The sequence below is a fragment of the Papio anubis genome, chromosome 17, assembly GCF_008728515.1.
Source record: "Papio anubis isolate 15944 chromosome 17, Panubis1.0, whole genome shotgun sequence".
In the NCBI taxonomy this organism is placed as follows: domain Eukaryota; kingdom Metazoa; phylum Chordata; class Mammalia; order Primates; family Cercopithecidae; genus Papio; species Papio anubis.
Genome location: NC_044992.1, coordinates 23,958,674 through 23,974,563, shown reverse-complemented (window position 1 = coordinate 23,974,563; position 15,890 = coordinate 23,958,674). Strand labels below are relative to the sequence as shown.

General features: G+C 38.6%; 1 protein-coding gene across 7 annotated transcripts in view; it reads right to left on the bottom strand.

Moving 5' to 3' along the window:
- Nucleotides 1-1,216: 1,216 nt before the first annotated feature.
- NF1 (neurofibromin 1) overlaps nucleotides 1,217-15,890 on the bottom strand; it is a 290,127-nt gene continuing 275,453 nt past the window's right edge. For 6 of the 7 annotated variants that reach the window (XM_003912563.5, XM_009190060.4, XM_009190065.4 and 3 more), the window contains one exon: nucleotides 1,217-4,882. In XM_003912563.5, coding sequence (XP_003912612.3) covers nucleotides 4,740-4,882 — 143 coding nt within the window. In that variant the 3' untranslated portion in view covers nucleotides 1,217-4,739. The remainder of the gene's footprint in view (nucleotides 4,883-15,890) is intronic. The other variant, XM_003912562.5, reaches the window with a different exon arrangement.

The window sequence follows — 15,890 nt, the reverse complement described above, 5'->3', positions numbered from 1 at the left end:
AGTGCCACTGGTAGTCAAGGGATAATTCGTAATGAAGGAAAATTCCCAAGATGCCTGCCACCACTAGGGGCTTCCCTTAGTGATGGTGGGGATGGACTACTTTGTGGAAGAAGAGGAGTACTGAGATGCTACCACTTGGTTGTAGGTTTTTTACTATTATTCCAGAACCTCTGGCCCCTCCTCAAAATCCCATGGGAATCAGCTCTTCAAGCCAGGCAGGTTTGGAATTGCTAGACTAGCCTAAGGGTGTCCCAGAAAGCAAAGCAAACAACAGGCAGAGAGGCCCATACAAGATGTACTAAGTGGCCCATGTCCTCAGGAAGCTTGTTGTCCAGGAAGGGAGAGCTCTGATCTAGAGGGTCACTACCCTAAAAACATCCCCTAGTTTGGACTAAGATGCTTTAGGCTACAGGGAAAAGGCAGCTATTTGCAGTATTTGAGTTTTCAGTTCTCTACTCCAGTGGTCTTTAAACCACTGGGTGCTCAGTAAAATCGCTTAAGAAGTTTAAACACACACTCTTTCTCCCAACAGCCCATCTTTGGAGAGTCTGCCTTTACCTTGGGGGACTGGGATGGGGACCAGTGTATTAGCAAGCTCTCCAGGTGAGGTACCCCTATTTTCCAAGCCTGCCCATAAACAGACCAGTACTTGCCTCAGACCTGTAGGTATCTGTCACATGGTCTTTTTTAGTCCTTTGTTCAACATCGGACACTGTTACCCTTCTGAGGATAGCTCTGTCTTGCCCACTGGGTGTGGGTTGTGTTCTTTCTCCACTGATTGGGGGAGGTACTCCACATAATCAAGTAAGTGAAATAGTAACATGGGGCAGCTGAGCCAGGGGAGGTGGTTTACATTGTGTACACGTTTAGTGTCACAGAAGATTCTACAGCAGGAAAGCTGAAAAGTTGGAGAGAACTGCCCTCTGGTCAATCTTGGGATGCCCTGGACATTTCTGACTGGCTTCATTTTAACAGAAGCCAGCCTATCCCAGAGAATAGACTCACCTGAGTTTGGCAGGCCCTAAAAAAGCATTTCACCAAAATATTTCACTTTTAGTGTGGAGAACTTCTGGAAGTGGATCTTTCTCATGGGGAGTAGGAGAGCCAAAAACATCCTTAAAGAAAATGGCCTTAATGTTTCAAAAGATTGGGAGGACTGGGGGGAAGTAAGAAAACAGAGCTTGATACATGTGAAGAAATTAAATAACTCCTCATATCTTAGAGCAGATTGAATTTACATTTTACTTAAAAAAGGGGGGATGGGGGAAGTACATACACAAGGAGGAAAATGGGGTGAGGAACAATAAAGATCTGAAATGGATTTCTACAATTTTCCCCTACAATGATCGATTTTGTCTGTTGGGCAGTATTTTTCCTGCTGGCGTACAACTGCTTACGGTATTAACAAAGTTGTAGACAAAGGAACTGCCAAAGTTTAGGCCCGGATGGAAAGGACAGTATGTTATCATATACAATTTTAGTTTACAATACACAGCATTTTCTTTAAATGATGTAACGCAGTCGCAAAAAGGAGTTAACAATACTAACACGAGAATAATCAAATTTTTGTTGTTATCCATGTGCAGCAACTAACTGCTTTACAAAAAAGCAAAATAATACAATATATCATCACATGTATTTACAGTGTAGTAAATATACTTTTTTGTCAAATTTTACACAAACTATTTACAAGTGAATATACTGCATTAAAAAAAAATTGTGTGGCTGACACTAAGAATGAATTTTTGCCTAAATCCATTGCATAACATTGAGTAAGACATGCCTCATTATGCCTGGGAGTCGGAGAAGGATGTAGAAACAAAACCAAAAAACAAAAACCCCAAACAACACTGAAAACCCCTAAAACCTACAAACCTGGGAGGGTTGCTGGCTGGCACTCTTGTCTCCCCGACTAGGACACAGGATAGAAGCTGACTGTTTAGGATGTGTCCTGGGCACCTGGCTCAGTCATGAACAGGTGTTGAGTGAATGGAAGATAGAGCTGTAGCCACTTTGCCCCAAATCTAGTGAATTGCATCTGCATCTTGGCAACTAAGGACACGCCCCTCAGACGTGAGTACTGGCATAACAGGTAGATTATCCAGGACAAAAACATGACTGAGTTCCTGTTTTCCTCTTTAACAAGTCAGGGGAAACATCTACAAACCAAAACAAATTACTTACAATATTCTTAACAGAACTTATGTCAATTACACAAAAATGGGCAACTTGCTCTAAACTTCAGAATTTCTTTTATAGATTACAAGTATGAAGACTAAAAAAGTGTTGCATTTCTCACGGGACACATAGTGGTGAGAGGTTTATCTCATGTACATTTTAGTTACTTGGAAAGCTAGATTTTCCTCGAAAGTCAGAAGTTCTTTAAACAGGGTAAATTTTAAACCTTAGTAAGTTTTCAAATTCCTAGGATGTACTTACTAGTCAAAGGTATTTCTGCATTTCAAAAGCGGCTCAATTTTGATTTGTGCCAACGCTGATCATTTCAGGGGGTATGAAATACTATACCTTGGTAAACTTGTTTATGGAAATATCGATATTTTTAACAGTAAAACCTCTGCAAGTTTCTCTATTTTGATGGAAGAGCAAAATAGCATAACACCCACTATCATATGCACCAAACCAACAAACAAAAAAAAGAAAAACATGGAACTAAAGTTATCAAAGGCTTACACTGCCTGCTATTCTAGGGCCTACAAACTGTGAAACTTACCCCAGAAACACTGGGTTGTGGGAGAGCCAAGACCATGATGGCAGCTTGGCATCCTTGGCACTGGGTTACTGATCTATTTCTAAACTCAGTTCTAATTTCAGCTTTTATATATAGTCTTAGTTGCTCTGTCATTATAGACATTTTCTTCTAATGCAGCCTCTACAATAGTTTAAAAACAAAAGTTTAGTAAATTGCACCTGTCTTCAGTATTTCCAATAATGCTATGGTAAACTCACTAAGAACACTACAGTTTTCCTTCCTTTTATTTTGGCAAATAATTCTTACTTTTCCCAGGACTGTAAACAAATTAAAAAAATTAAATTCTTGTTATTTCTGAGTATCAAAAACAATTTTATTTACATTAACATATTACATTGTTACTGTGTGGATAAATGTGAAATGTATTATATTATTAAAATCAGAACACTTAAATGTACCATTATTTATTGAATTAGCTGTGGAATTTAATTTACTGAAATCCTCTAATGAAACAGCACTACAGGAAACTCCCCTCTCCCCTAGGTTTATTTTCCCTCCTCTCAAAGTCATTATATCTTAACATATAAAGGGAACCTGGGAGTAGAGGGATTAATATCTTTTCGTAATAAATATGGTTTAGTTCTAAATTGGAACATCCAGATACCAATATGCTCACTGAAGTAAAATTATTTTGTATACTGCAGGTACCACAAAGAAATTGGATCTGCATTATTATGAAAATTCCAATGCCATGATAATCCATACCACCCGTATAGCAGCAACTCTAATGGCCCCCCTATTGTCATACTAATGCAGGCTGACCAGTCTTTTCACAGTGATTAAATGCAATTCTAGCATATATAACCTACATGTTTTCTTAAAGAGGTTTCCGATTTTTCTGGAGAGGAGGAGGAAGATTAAAAGACATTCAAAATACATCTTATCAAAGAAATTTATAATATACACCATACTCTATTCTTGGAAATTATTTAACAAAATAAAAATATCAGCTACCCTAAATGTCACGTACCATTCCATTTTGCTATGGAGCTAATGCAAATATCTATGAAAATTACCTTCTGGGAACAATTTTCAACTCTTTGTTCACTGATTACCCTGCTCAGAATTATTTAGGAAAGAAGAGGGGGAGGGAAAAATAGACATATATATATAAAATTACTATACTTAGTATAGTTTTGGTTTACAAAAAAACAAAACACAAAAGACCACCTTTAGCAAAATTAAAAATTAAAAGATAATCAACTGGAGAAAAAGAATAAACTAGTTTGGATGACTGAGTTTGGGTAAGGACTTAGAAGCCATAGTTTTAATTCAGTAATGTTAAGATACATGTGGTGACACTTATTTTCCTGTAATTATTGCTAATACTCAAGTGTTAGTATTTCTTAAGAATCCACTATATGAAATTTCCCTGCCCTCCCCTGCCAAGTACCTTGTCTGTGGCTTTATGGTGTCAAGTCACTGAGGCTTGACCTTTATGGTTCTTTCAGTTTTGTAAGGTTAAAAAAAAAGTCCACAGCTAAAAGATTAAACATACTGGAGTTATAATACTATTTCTCTCATAAACTTGTATCTTGAAAAGTGTATAAATAGGACTAACACTTTACTCTGTAGGATGAAGAAGGGAAAACCACAGAAGGCAGAGCTCTGTGCAAATGGCTTTCGTTGCTGGCCAGTAGTAGCAGTATTCAAGAATTTATCCTCTCTTACAATTGAGATGATCTCAGTTAAAGTTTCCTGACCTCCCACTTTCTTTGCAGTTGTTCTGAACACTCACACATACCAGATACACGCCAAAAGTAGAAGAAAAAAAGTTAAAGAAAAGGCAGCATTAAATTTAGGCAATGCTTCCAAAAGTTGATCATCTGGCAACATGGCAAACTGGATAGGTTCATTATAAAACAGGAAGTGCAGCATTACAACATAGGGGGATGGGGCAAGGACAGGGAAGGGGTCACTAGTGAAGAGCCCATGTTAAGTTGACTTTAAAAAAGAAAGCAAGCAAGCTTCACACGATCTTCTTAATGCTATTACGTTTGAAACTGCCAGCGCTTCTTTGCTTCTGCACTTGGCTTGCGGATCCGTGGCGAGTTCGTCCACTGTTACAGTGGCCAGTGGTAGGGGAGAGTTCAACGTTCTCCTTGTCGATTCCTGGAGAAAAACAGAATAGCCAGTTACTTCTTCTCTTCCTTCCAGGACTGAATTTCATTATAGTCATGTGTCACTTAACAACGGGGACACATTCTAGGAAACGATCATTAGGCGATTTTGCCTGTGCAAATATTGTGGAGCGTACTTACATGAACTTAGATGGCATAGTCTACTACACACCAAGGCTATACGGTACAGCCTATTTCTCCCAGGCTACAAACCTGTACAGCAGGTTACCATATTGTGTGCTGTATGTGGTTGTAACACAATGCTAAGTATTTGTATATCTAACATAGAAAAGGTACAGTAAAAATACAGTATTATAATCTTTCAGGACCACTGTCTATATGTGTTCTGTTGTTGACTGCAATGTTGTTATGCAGCACATGACTATATTTGTGATAAGATACAACCTGGCAAATTGTTTTTGCACATTTCATTTTAATAGTCAATTGCTAGAATGTTTAAGTTAATGTCACATGGAAAACTTCACATTTTGTTAGGCAAAGTTTGCTATCATAGCAGAAACTAGCACAAGAAAAATGAAAAGAGAAGTTGCAAGGAAAAGCTAGAGGCAGGCAGGCTTGAACTAAATGAAAGGCTAGCAGCCACCAGGGAAGACTAGTGCTCTTTCCTCCAAATCATACCAGAAACTTCCAGCAGAGGTCAGCTTCTAGCCTTATTCATATCCTCATTCATATTTATAAACAGAATATACTCTCCAGCAGCAGAAAGTACTGATCTTTCCAGCAAATTTGTCTCTTCAAAGAAAACTCAGATGCTTTTTATTTTTTAAATCACAGTGCTTGTCCCAAAGAAACTATTTACTGAGAAAATAATATATCACAAAGGTCATACTGTAGAATCTTTGCTTCTTTTCAGCTATGGCAAGTCATTTCACATTCTGCAACCTTAAACAAATGCCATTTATTTCTCTTGAGGAGATTAAAACTCCAAAAGCCGGGCCTAACAATGATTATTTATTTGTTTATTTATTTAGAGATAGGGTCTTGCCCTGTTTGTTGCACAGGCTGCAGTGCAGTGGTGTGATCACAGCTCACTATAACCTTAACTTCTGGGCTCAAGCCATCCTCTCGCCTCAGCCTCCCAAACAGCTAGGACTACAGGTGCATGCCACCATGCCCAGCTAATTTTAAAATTTTGTCTAGAGATAGGGTCTCATTATGTTGCCAAGGCTGGTCTTGAACTCCTGGTCTCAAGCAATCCTTCCATCTTGGCCTCTCAAAGTGCTGGGATTACAGGCATGAGCCACTGCACCCCATCCCAATTAATTTTATAAATAATCTAAGCAGTAACTTCAGAAAAGTAACCAGAAACTAAAATAAGATATTTATTTTTACCTATCACATTAGGAAAGATTACAAATTGGGTAACAGGACTGTGGTCACCCTTGCGGAAGTAGTGACTGAAGGGGGCATGAGGATGGCTTCTTGGGGTGCTGGTAATGTTTTGTTTCTTGATGTAGATGATGGATTTTCAAGTGTGTTTACATTTTAAAAGTTCATTAAACTGTAAACTTGCAATTTGTAAACTTTTCTGTTACTCATCAATAAAATATACCCCCAAAATTAGACTGATTATACCTACTTCTGGCATAACTTTTGGTGGGAGAGCAAATAGCTGCAGAACGTTTTAGTAATTTGTATCAAAATGTACATTACTGATTGATATTTACTGATACAAAAAGATGACCACAATTTTTGGAGTAGGAAAAAAACACCCACACACTGTGGGGAGAGGGGGTAGGGCTGGGTAAACATCTGCCAAAATATTTTATCTCTGTTAGAAGTCAAAGGACTAAAAAATACATTTTACCTCTGTATGGCAAAATTTCAGGTAATTTCTACTTTATTCTTCTTTATATATTGAAATTTTAAATCTCAGAATGGAAAAATTTCCATTTTTGGACAAAAAGTACTATTTCAAGTCAAGAAGTATTCATTATGTTACACAAAATGTACATAGATCTACCCAGTTAGTTATCTGTTGGCTCATGAACAGGAATTGAACTTGGGATGACCTCCCTCTAGGAGCCACTCATCTTTCATTTGGATTCAGGTCAGAATTCAACTCAAGATATCAGGCATCTGTAAGCACATGGCCTGGTTTACATGGGCTCAACAGGATTTGCTGTCTTGAAAATCTGAAAGGCTGTCAAAGGAACACGGGCATTTGTCAGTGACTGTTTATGAACATGTGCACTGCATCAGGCATATGAGTGCAACGAAAAACATTAGCGACATTTCTCCAGGAAGTGAGCATAGCTGAACTGCCACTGAAAATCTATTCTATTCAAATCTTTAAAAATACCCTTATTAAATTTTTTAAGGCTAGTCATGTTCTAATCTAATCTAACCTAATATGCATAGAAAGATGACTAGCAACATTCATGGAACTTTTCTCTGGGTAACAGAATTCTGGTCAATTTAAATTCTCTTCTATATATTTATTTGCATCCTCTCCAGAGCTATTTACAAAAGAAATAACAAAATTGAAAGAAAGCTGCTCATGATCTCTGGAATGTGCCTTGAACAACTTTGGGATGTATGTTTGTGCAGGTTCTTTTAATTGTCTTGCCTATCTCTACAAGATAAAATTCAACCCATAGTTTTTCTCATCTCCTTTTCCTTCATGATGCATTATTCTGTCTCTTGCCAGAACTACTTTCTCTTTCCTTGCTTTTAAATTAACTTGCCTATGACTCCCCAACTTGTACATCCATCTTATTTCCTCTACCAAGTAAAAGCACCTAGAAGGGTAAATAAAGATCATTATTATTCATTTTTGTTTTCCTGTAAAATCTAGTTATTTTTTTTTTTTTTTTTTGAGACGGGGTCTTGCTCTGTTGCCCAGGCTGGAGTGCAGTGGCGCGATCTCGGCTCACTGCAAGCTCCGCCTCCCGGGTTCACGCCATTCTCCTGCCTCAGCCTCCTGAGTAGCTGGGACTACAGGCGCCCGCCACCGCGCCCGGCTAATTTTTTGTATTTTTAGTAGAGACGGGGTTTCACCGTGGTCTCGATCTCCTGACCTTGTGATCCGCCCGCCTCGGCCTCCCAAAGTGCTGGGATTACAGGCGTGAGCCACCGCGCCCGGCCGTAGTTATTTTTTCAATACATTGAAAAATTATTTTCAATTAATACTGAATGAACGGAATGCTTCCATTTTAAAATGTGATAGCTAGATCCCTGTAATTCAGAGCCCCAAAGCATGCAATCCCTGATCTCCAGGGAGTAGTATAATATTTTTAGTTGAAAAGATAGAACTTTTTTTTCCCCTTTGGCATCCTCCATTTAAAATTATGAATTTATCAGCGTGTTTGACCTTCCATTTCCTTAAATTTGCATTTGGCCTACAAGTTTCAAGTCCAGTAATTCTGAATTGTTTAACAGGAAATAAGATTCAGGCAAAACTAGGACCTTAAAAAGACAAAGGTTTGAAACTACTTGGAGCTGGCCCGCATGCAGGACGGGCATGAAGCAAGGATGACCACTAGGAAGGCCCTGTGGCTCTCTGCCAGCAATCTGCTACCCTGGGGCTTGTTCTTGTGTGTCTTGCTACTACTAGACCATGGCCTACTCTGAGGGGAAAACAGTCATGACATGCGTGGCAATGCTTCTGTTTGGGCACAGTGTTCTTCTTGAGAATTAAAATTACATAAATTGTAGTAATGTAGATGAAGTCACTAGGGTGAAGATATCTTCACAGAAGTGCTAAGAACATTCCACTTTCTGTTTTGTGAAGCAAACAACGGTCAAACCTCAAATAGTTTTAAAGGCCTTATTTATCTCCTGTTAAATGTGAGGGTACAAAACAAGCTATAAAATTGTTCACATACTATGACCTCAAGTATACAAAGAAAATAAACTGGAAGGAAATGCACCAAAATGTTAATAAACAGTGGTTATCTATCTTAGAATGACAGGATGGTGGGTAACTTTTTCCTTTTATTTTTCTGAATTTTCTAATTTTTTCCTAATGAGCACATTAATTAAAAATGTAAAAGTACGAGTGACTTGTCAGCCCGGTCCCTCATAACCAAAAGCTTCAACACTATGTCAAAAGTTGATATTCTACTTCTATTCTCAAATTCATTTTTCATCTAAATTCTTGTTTTTGGAATGTGTGTTTTCTTCCTACTTAGTGACCCAACTGTATAAATCATACATAGGTAAATGTGGTGTGACTGTGATTCCTAAGTCCAGCTTCACAGCAAAGATGTTTTACTGTAAGGATCAAAGGAGAAACTAACAAAAATCTTGGACAGTCACTTAAAAAAACAATTAAAATGCATTATATTTACACCAAAATATATCTTGAAAAAGCCAAGGTAGTATGAAACAGAATGATCATGGTATCTAGTTCTGGCATTTAAGTTTCTAAGCATAATTCTCACTTGTAAGAATTTTGGCAGCATTCTTTCTTTTTATCCCCTAAAATTACATCTAGAAATCTCTCTAGAAGCTGGTGAAGGATTTCACTTCAAAATCCCATAGGAAAAACTCTCAGATTATCTGACAGACCGCTCCAATGCAGACGGAACACATCCTGCACTGGTATATGCTGTATTTTAAGTTGGTGAGAAGGCCTTGGTGCTGCACTTCTTTTCATCAAAGGCCCTTTAAAGTTTTGTATTCTAGTCTCTCTTTTGCCCCTAAAGCATTGGCTCTCCCTTCTGGCCTTTGGTGGACACGAACAGAAAAAACTACGAAGTGGCTGACAGAAACCCAGAGGCTACCACACAAAGGAAATAAAGCTAAACTTCTGTGGTCCTGATTTGCTAGCTTAAATGACCCCACAGACACACTGTGGTCAAACATACAGCCAGTTATAAACATGCAGAGCAGAAACAGCTGGACATTCTGCACAGCAGTGTATCAGTAGTACTATGTTTCAATAAATTGTGGTGGTTCCAGATAAAGACAAAATCCTCAATAGAAGGTGTTATTGGCCAAAATTTAGTGAATTTGAGTAGTTGGGGAAAAGCATTAGATTACATTATTGTTATTTAAGTTATATGTCTATCTTCCCTGCTAGAACACGAATTCCTTGAAGGCAGGTACCAAGGTTTGTGTATTTTTACAACTAGTGATGTAGCTCCAGCCTGACAATTTTGTAGTCATCCATTTTTAAAAAACACTTCTGGTTTCCAAAACTGAAATAATCAGTTATAATAGTATCATGAAACAATAAAAGAACAGAATCACTTTTAACTCTTGAAAAGCTAAGGAAAAACGGGTTAGGTAATTTGTGAGAAGTTATACTACAAAAATGACAGACTAATAATAACTGAAATCTCCTGCCACGTGTGCAGCAGCACTAGTAGGTTACCTTAATCTGCATTTAGTTTATTTCATATGCAATATGGCAAACTTATTAGAAAACTCTTATTACGTACAGGAGAAGTCAAACATGTCAGAAGACCTAGCTTTGAGACTTGTTTGGATTGGTACTCTTACTTAGTTCTAATTCTTAATCTGTCAGTTAAGGGTAACAGCAGACTTGTCTATTTCAAAGGGTTGTTAGACAAAATATGTGAAGAATTTTTGCACACAGATAAAATAATTACTCCACAAATTAAGATGCTCCTAATATCTGTAGTAAAAGACCAGGTGATACAAAGGAGTTTTAGAACAAATACTAGGACTTTAATTTTATGCTAGAATTTGTAAAATTAGTGAAGCTAATATAAATAAGCACAAAATAGAATAAATCTTCATAGAAGAAAAGGTAGCTACAGCCTGTTTTTAAGCTACAGTAAATACATTCGTGGAGGCATATTAAATATAGACTTAGAAATATCTTTATTTTGAGCTAAATATACCAAATTGTAACTATAAGAATTTTTGTCTTGGTGCAGTGGCTCATGCCTGTAATCCCAGCATTTTGGGAGGCCAAGGCGGGCACATCTTTGAGGTCAGGAGTTCGAGACTAGCCTGGCCAACATGGTGAAACCTCGTCTCGACTGAAAATAGAAAAAAAATTTGCCGGGCTTGGTGGAACATGCCTGTAATTCCAGCTACTCAGGAGGCTGAGGCAGGAGAACAGCTTGAACTGGGGAGGTGGAGGTTGCAGTGAGCTGAGATCACACCACTGTACTCCATCCAGCCTGGGCAACAGAGAGTGACTCCGTCTCAAAAAGAAAAAAGAATTTTTAAAAACGATTTTCACCAACTGCTAACACTTCTTTTTCTGTTTAGGTGTAATCTTTTTGTATAATAATTACAGGTGAATAAAAGAAAAGGCATATATATATATATAAAAAATATATATATAAAATCATATATACATATATATATGTATTTTGGAGACAGAATATCACTCTGTCACTCAGGCTGGAGTGCGGTGGTGCGATCTCGGCTCACCACCACCTCAACCTCCCCACCTCAGCCCTGTGAACAGCTTTTCATATTTTTTGTAGAGAGAGGGTTTTGCCATGTTACCCAGGCTGGTCTCGAACTCCTGGATTCAAGTGATAAGCCCGCCTCAGCCTCCCAAAGTGCTGTGATTATAGGCATGAGCCATTGCACCCAGTCATATTCCTTTTTTTAACCACAGGTGATTGAATAGACAGGCAGCTTTAATTTCTGAGGAAACACTAGGGTTGGCTTTCTATTTGGGGAAAACAAGTTATTTTCTAACCTAAAACTTCATCAAACCACATATTCTGCTCTTTCTCTATTAACTCTCTCTTGAGTTTCTTATTAATCTGCCTTTGTTAGTCCAGGACTGGGATTGCATCTTCATTGTTCAGGGTGGGTATCAGCAGCTCCTTAACTAAGGCCACACACTGGCCCTGCAATTCCTGTTAAGTACCAAGACCTTATAAAGTGGTGGCTTTACAAGTTCCTAAAGTGGCTAAGCCAGACTGAGCTTACAGGGACCGGTGAGTAAAGTCTCATGCTATGTGCCCAGGATGAGTGTTGTTGGGTAAGCAGTATTTTCGTGCAAAGATGATGAAAGTAAAGAGTACCTTGATGAGGGAACAGGTGCATGAAAACTGCTGATTTAGAGCAAGGCAGAGAAGCTTTACAAAGAATGGAAGAAAAAAACAAGTGAGTGATGTTCATAAGATTAAAAAAAGGCTGCAGTACAATTAGACGCTAGATAATTATAATGTTCCTTGGTTTTCAGAAGGAATCTGGTTTTAATTATTGAACTCTGACCATTAATTTCCTAAATTTTACAATTGGTAAATAAATGATAGAACTTACAACTTTGTAGATGTATTTTTTTTACCATTTATATTAAAATTAAGAATTTTAGTTTAAATTAAGAATTAAGCTAAAAATTAGATTTAAAAATTAGCAAGAATTATACCAAGAAATCACTCAATTTAAAATTATTTTTCTCCCTTAAACATAGGATAATAACGAAGAAAAAGAAAACAAATCGTGAAAAAAAAAGGTCAGGTAATACCATAAATAATTCTCTAAAACATTAAAATCATTTCAGAGATCTTAAGTGGCCTCAAAATAGAGACCTTTAGGTTTCTTCTAAAAGGGAGATATTTCTTTTTTTTCTTTTAAAAGATGGGGGTCTCATGATGTTGCCCAGGCTGGACTTCAACTCTTGGGCTCAAGCAATCCTCCCATCTCAGCCTCCCTAGGAGCTGGGACCACAAGCACGTGCCACTTTGCCCAGCTAAGAGGGAGATATTTCAAACCTAGTAAACAGAAGTATTACTGACTCAGAGCTAAGTCTAAGTTTAGAGAAATGGTTTGGATGAAATATCCCTCCATACAGAGAGCTATCAGCACTATTGGTTTAGGAATGTTATGATCACTACCTGATCTAGCCAGCTTCTCAGGAAGAAGGTCTACATTACAGAAGCAAAGTGAGAGGATGACTGGTAGGCTTGGACGAAGCCCAGAAATAAAAATGGAAGAAAGGAATATAAAGTAACGATGAACTAAGTATGTCCTTGTTCTAAAAAATTCATGCACCAATACTAACAGTAAAATGAGCTAATCAAACGAAAAAAAGTTAAAGCCTTTTTCCTAGTAAAAAAAGAATTTAGGCCAGGCGCAGTGGCTCATGCCTGTAATCCCAGCACTTTGGGAGGCAGAGGTGGGAGGATCACAAGGTCAGGAGTTTGAGACCAGCCTGGCCAATATGGTGAAACCCCATCTCTACTAAAAATACAAAAATTAGCTGGGCATGGTAGTGGGTGCCTGTAGTCCCAGCTACTCGGGAGGCTGAGGCAGGAGAACTGCTTGATCCTGGGAGGCGGAGGTTGCAGTGAGCTGAGATTGTGCCACTGCACTCCAGCCTGGGTGACAGAGCGAGACTCCATCTCAAAAAAAAAAAAAATTAAATCACAAATTTACTTGTTTTGTTTAAAAACATTTTTGAGGTGAAAAATGTGTTATAAAACTTTTGCCATAATTATTACATGATCCTTACACCCAAATGTACCTTTGAACTATCAGGTACAACATGACAGGTATCACAATAGAGGTCAAAATAGTTGTCTATGTACATTCTACTGCCGGTTCTATTGAAGGCAGGTATCATGCCCTGGTAGCTCCTCGGCTCCCCTGGGTCTAAGAGCCCCGTGCATGTAGTAAACAATACATGTATGTAGGGTAAGTATCTGGAATTCTGGTATTTTCTACAGAGCACTATAGTATTAATCTTGTATTTAAAATAAAAAAAAGTAGTGCACACTTAGAATTTGTTAAACAACATGGATCGGAAAGAAATAACTTTCCTTCCTAGATCCATGGGCAAAAACTGTCAAGTCTCTGGTGACCAAGGATTCTAATATACACCTAACATACACCTACAAAATAGGTATTCAAATGTTTATTGAATTCAGTTATAACAATTCTCCTCTGAAGAATATCAGGAGACCCTGATAAAGTATATATCAAATTTTGATACTTTGGAAATGGATCCTATTTAATTCATTTTCTTTCTTTCCTTTTTTTTTTTTTTGAGATAGGGTCTCAATCCCAGGCAGGAGTGCAGTGGCAAGATCACAGCCCACCACAGCCTTGACCTCTCGGGCTCAGGTGATCCTCCCACCCCAGCCTCCCAAGTAGCTGGGACTACAAATGTACAAATGCATGCCACTACGCCTGGCTAAGTTTTCTATTTTTGTAGAGATGGGGTTTCATCATGTTGCCCAGGCTGGTCTCAAGCAATCCACCTTCCTCGGCCTCCCAAAAGTGCTAGGATTACAGTTGTGAGCCACTGCACTCAGCCTGGGTTTCATTTTCTAGTTCTAATCCTGGTTCTTCAATTCATGTCCAGCTCAGCTAGACTAGACCTAATAAGGATCATAATATCAAACCTGAAATATTCTTATATATCATAGAGTAAATAGATTCTCTTCAGGATGCTCTTATTGGCGTTTGAGAAAATCCTAAGAGCCAAAGTCTTACATCCATTTGGCTAAAGGGTCACAGTGAATGCAATTCTATATGCACTGAATCCCAGGTGCAGTCATTGGCTCCACTGATGCCAAATTCAATTTCTACTAGGGAGGGATTCAGAAGACAACTATTTAGGTACTTTTGTATGTGGACTTGTAAAACAGCTCTCCTTAGGACGGAGAATTAGGCTATGCTAATTTGTCAAGAAGAATGCATTTTCAGAGACAACTGCTTTATGTAAGTGACTACCACTTCTCCTCAAAGCTGGTAACTAATTAAATACTACCAAAATGTTTTATTTAAGTAAGACCTAATGCAGGGGCATGAGGGGGGAAGAGGATGAGGTTCATGAATCTCTTATTTTGTTGATTTGCTAGCAGAAAATGTTGGACAAAAGAAAATACAGCTTAGTAGCTGATCCTGCTAAACACCAAAGATCTAGAATGAAGAGTTTTGCATTGACATGAAACATTTGCAGCAAAGGATTGAATGCGTGCCGATCAGCAACATTTGCTTTTTGAAATACGGCAATGGAAACTTTATCTGTTTAAATCTCAGTGTAGGTTGATGTTGGGTAATTTGATGGTAAATCAAACTTATGCTCCATATTGGGGAGTGACAAAGAACTTCTTTAAATACTACTGCTTGAGACTTTGCTGCTGGAGATAATGTTTTGGTTTCTATACAGCTAAATAGCAAAGTTGAAACACCAGACCGAGTTAGGAATCTGGACAACTTTCTTTTGGTTTTTTGATATAAGCAAACTCAGTGCCATAAAGAAATGAGGTGGCTGAGTGCTGTGGCTCACGCCTGTAATCCCAGCACTTTGGGAGGCTGAGATGGGTGGACCACCTGAGGTCAGGAGTTCGAGACCAGCCTGGTCAACATGGGGAAACCCCATTTCTACTAAAAATACAAAAATTAGCCAGGCGTGGTGGTGTGCACCTGTAATTCCAGCTACTAGGGAGGCTGAGGCAGGGGAATCACTTGAACCGAGGAGGCAGAGGTTGCAGTGAGCCAAGATTGCGTCACTGCACTCCAGCGTGGCCGACTGAGTGAGACACTGTCTCCAAAGGAAAAAAAAAAAAGGCCGGGTGCAGTGGCTCACGTCTGTAATCCCAGAACTTTGGGAGGCCAAAGTGGGCGGATCACGAGGTCAGGAGATCGAGACCATCCTGGCTAACATGGTGAAACCCCATCTCTACTAAAAATACAAAAAATTAGCGGGGCGTGTCGGCGGGCACCTGTAGTTCCAGCTACTTGGGAGGCTAAGGCAGGAGAATGGCGTGAACCTGGGAGGCGGAGGTTGCAGTGAGTCGAGATCACACAGCTGCATTCCAGCCTGGGTGACAGAGCGAGACTCCGTCTCAAAAAAAAAAAAAAAAAAGAAGAGATAAGGATATAAGATTCGATGGAGCTAAAGATATGAAGCAATACATCTATTTACAAACAAAAAGATCAACTCTTACCATTAAGAGTTATTCTGTAAGAGCAAATGACAAAAACTCAGTGATGGGGCATATAAATTGGGATCCTTTTGTGAACATGAGCCCACAATTTAGAGATACAAATGGGTTTTGTGGGAGAGTAAGGTTACTTTTGAAAAGATA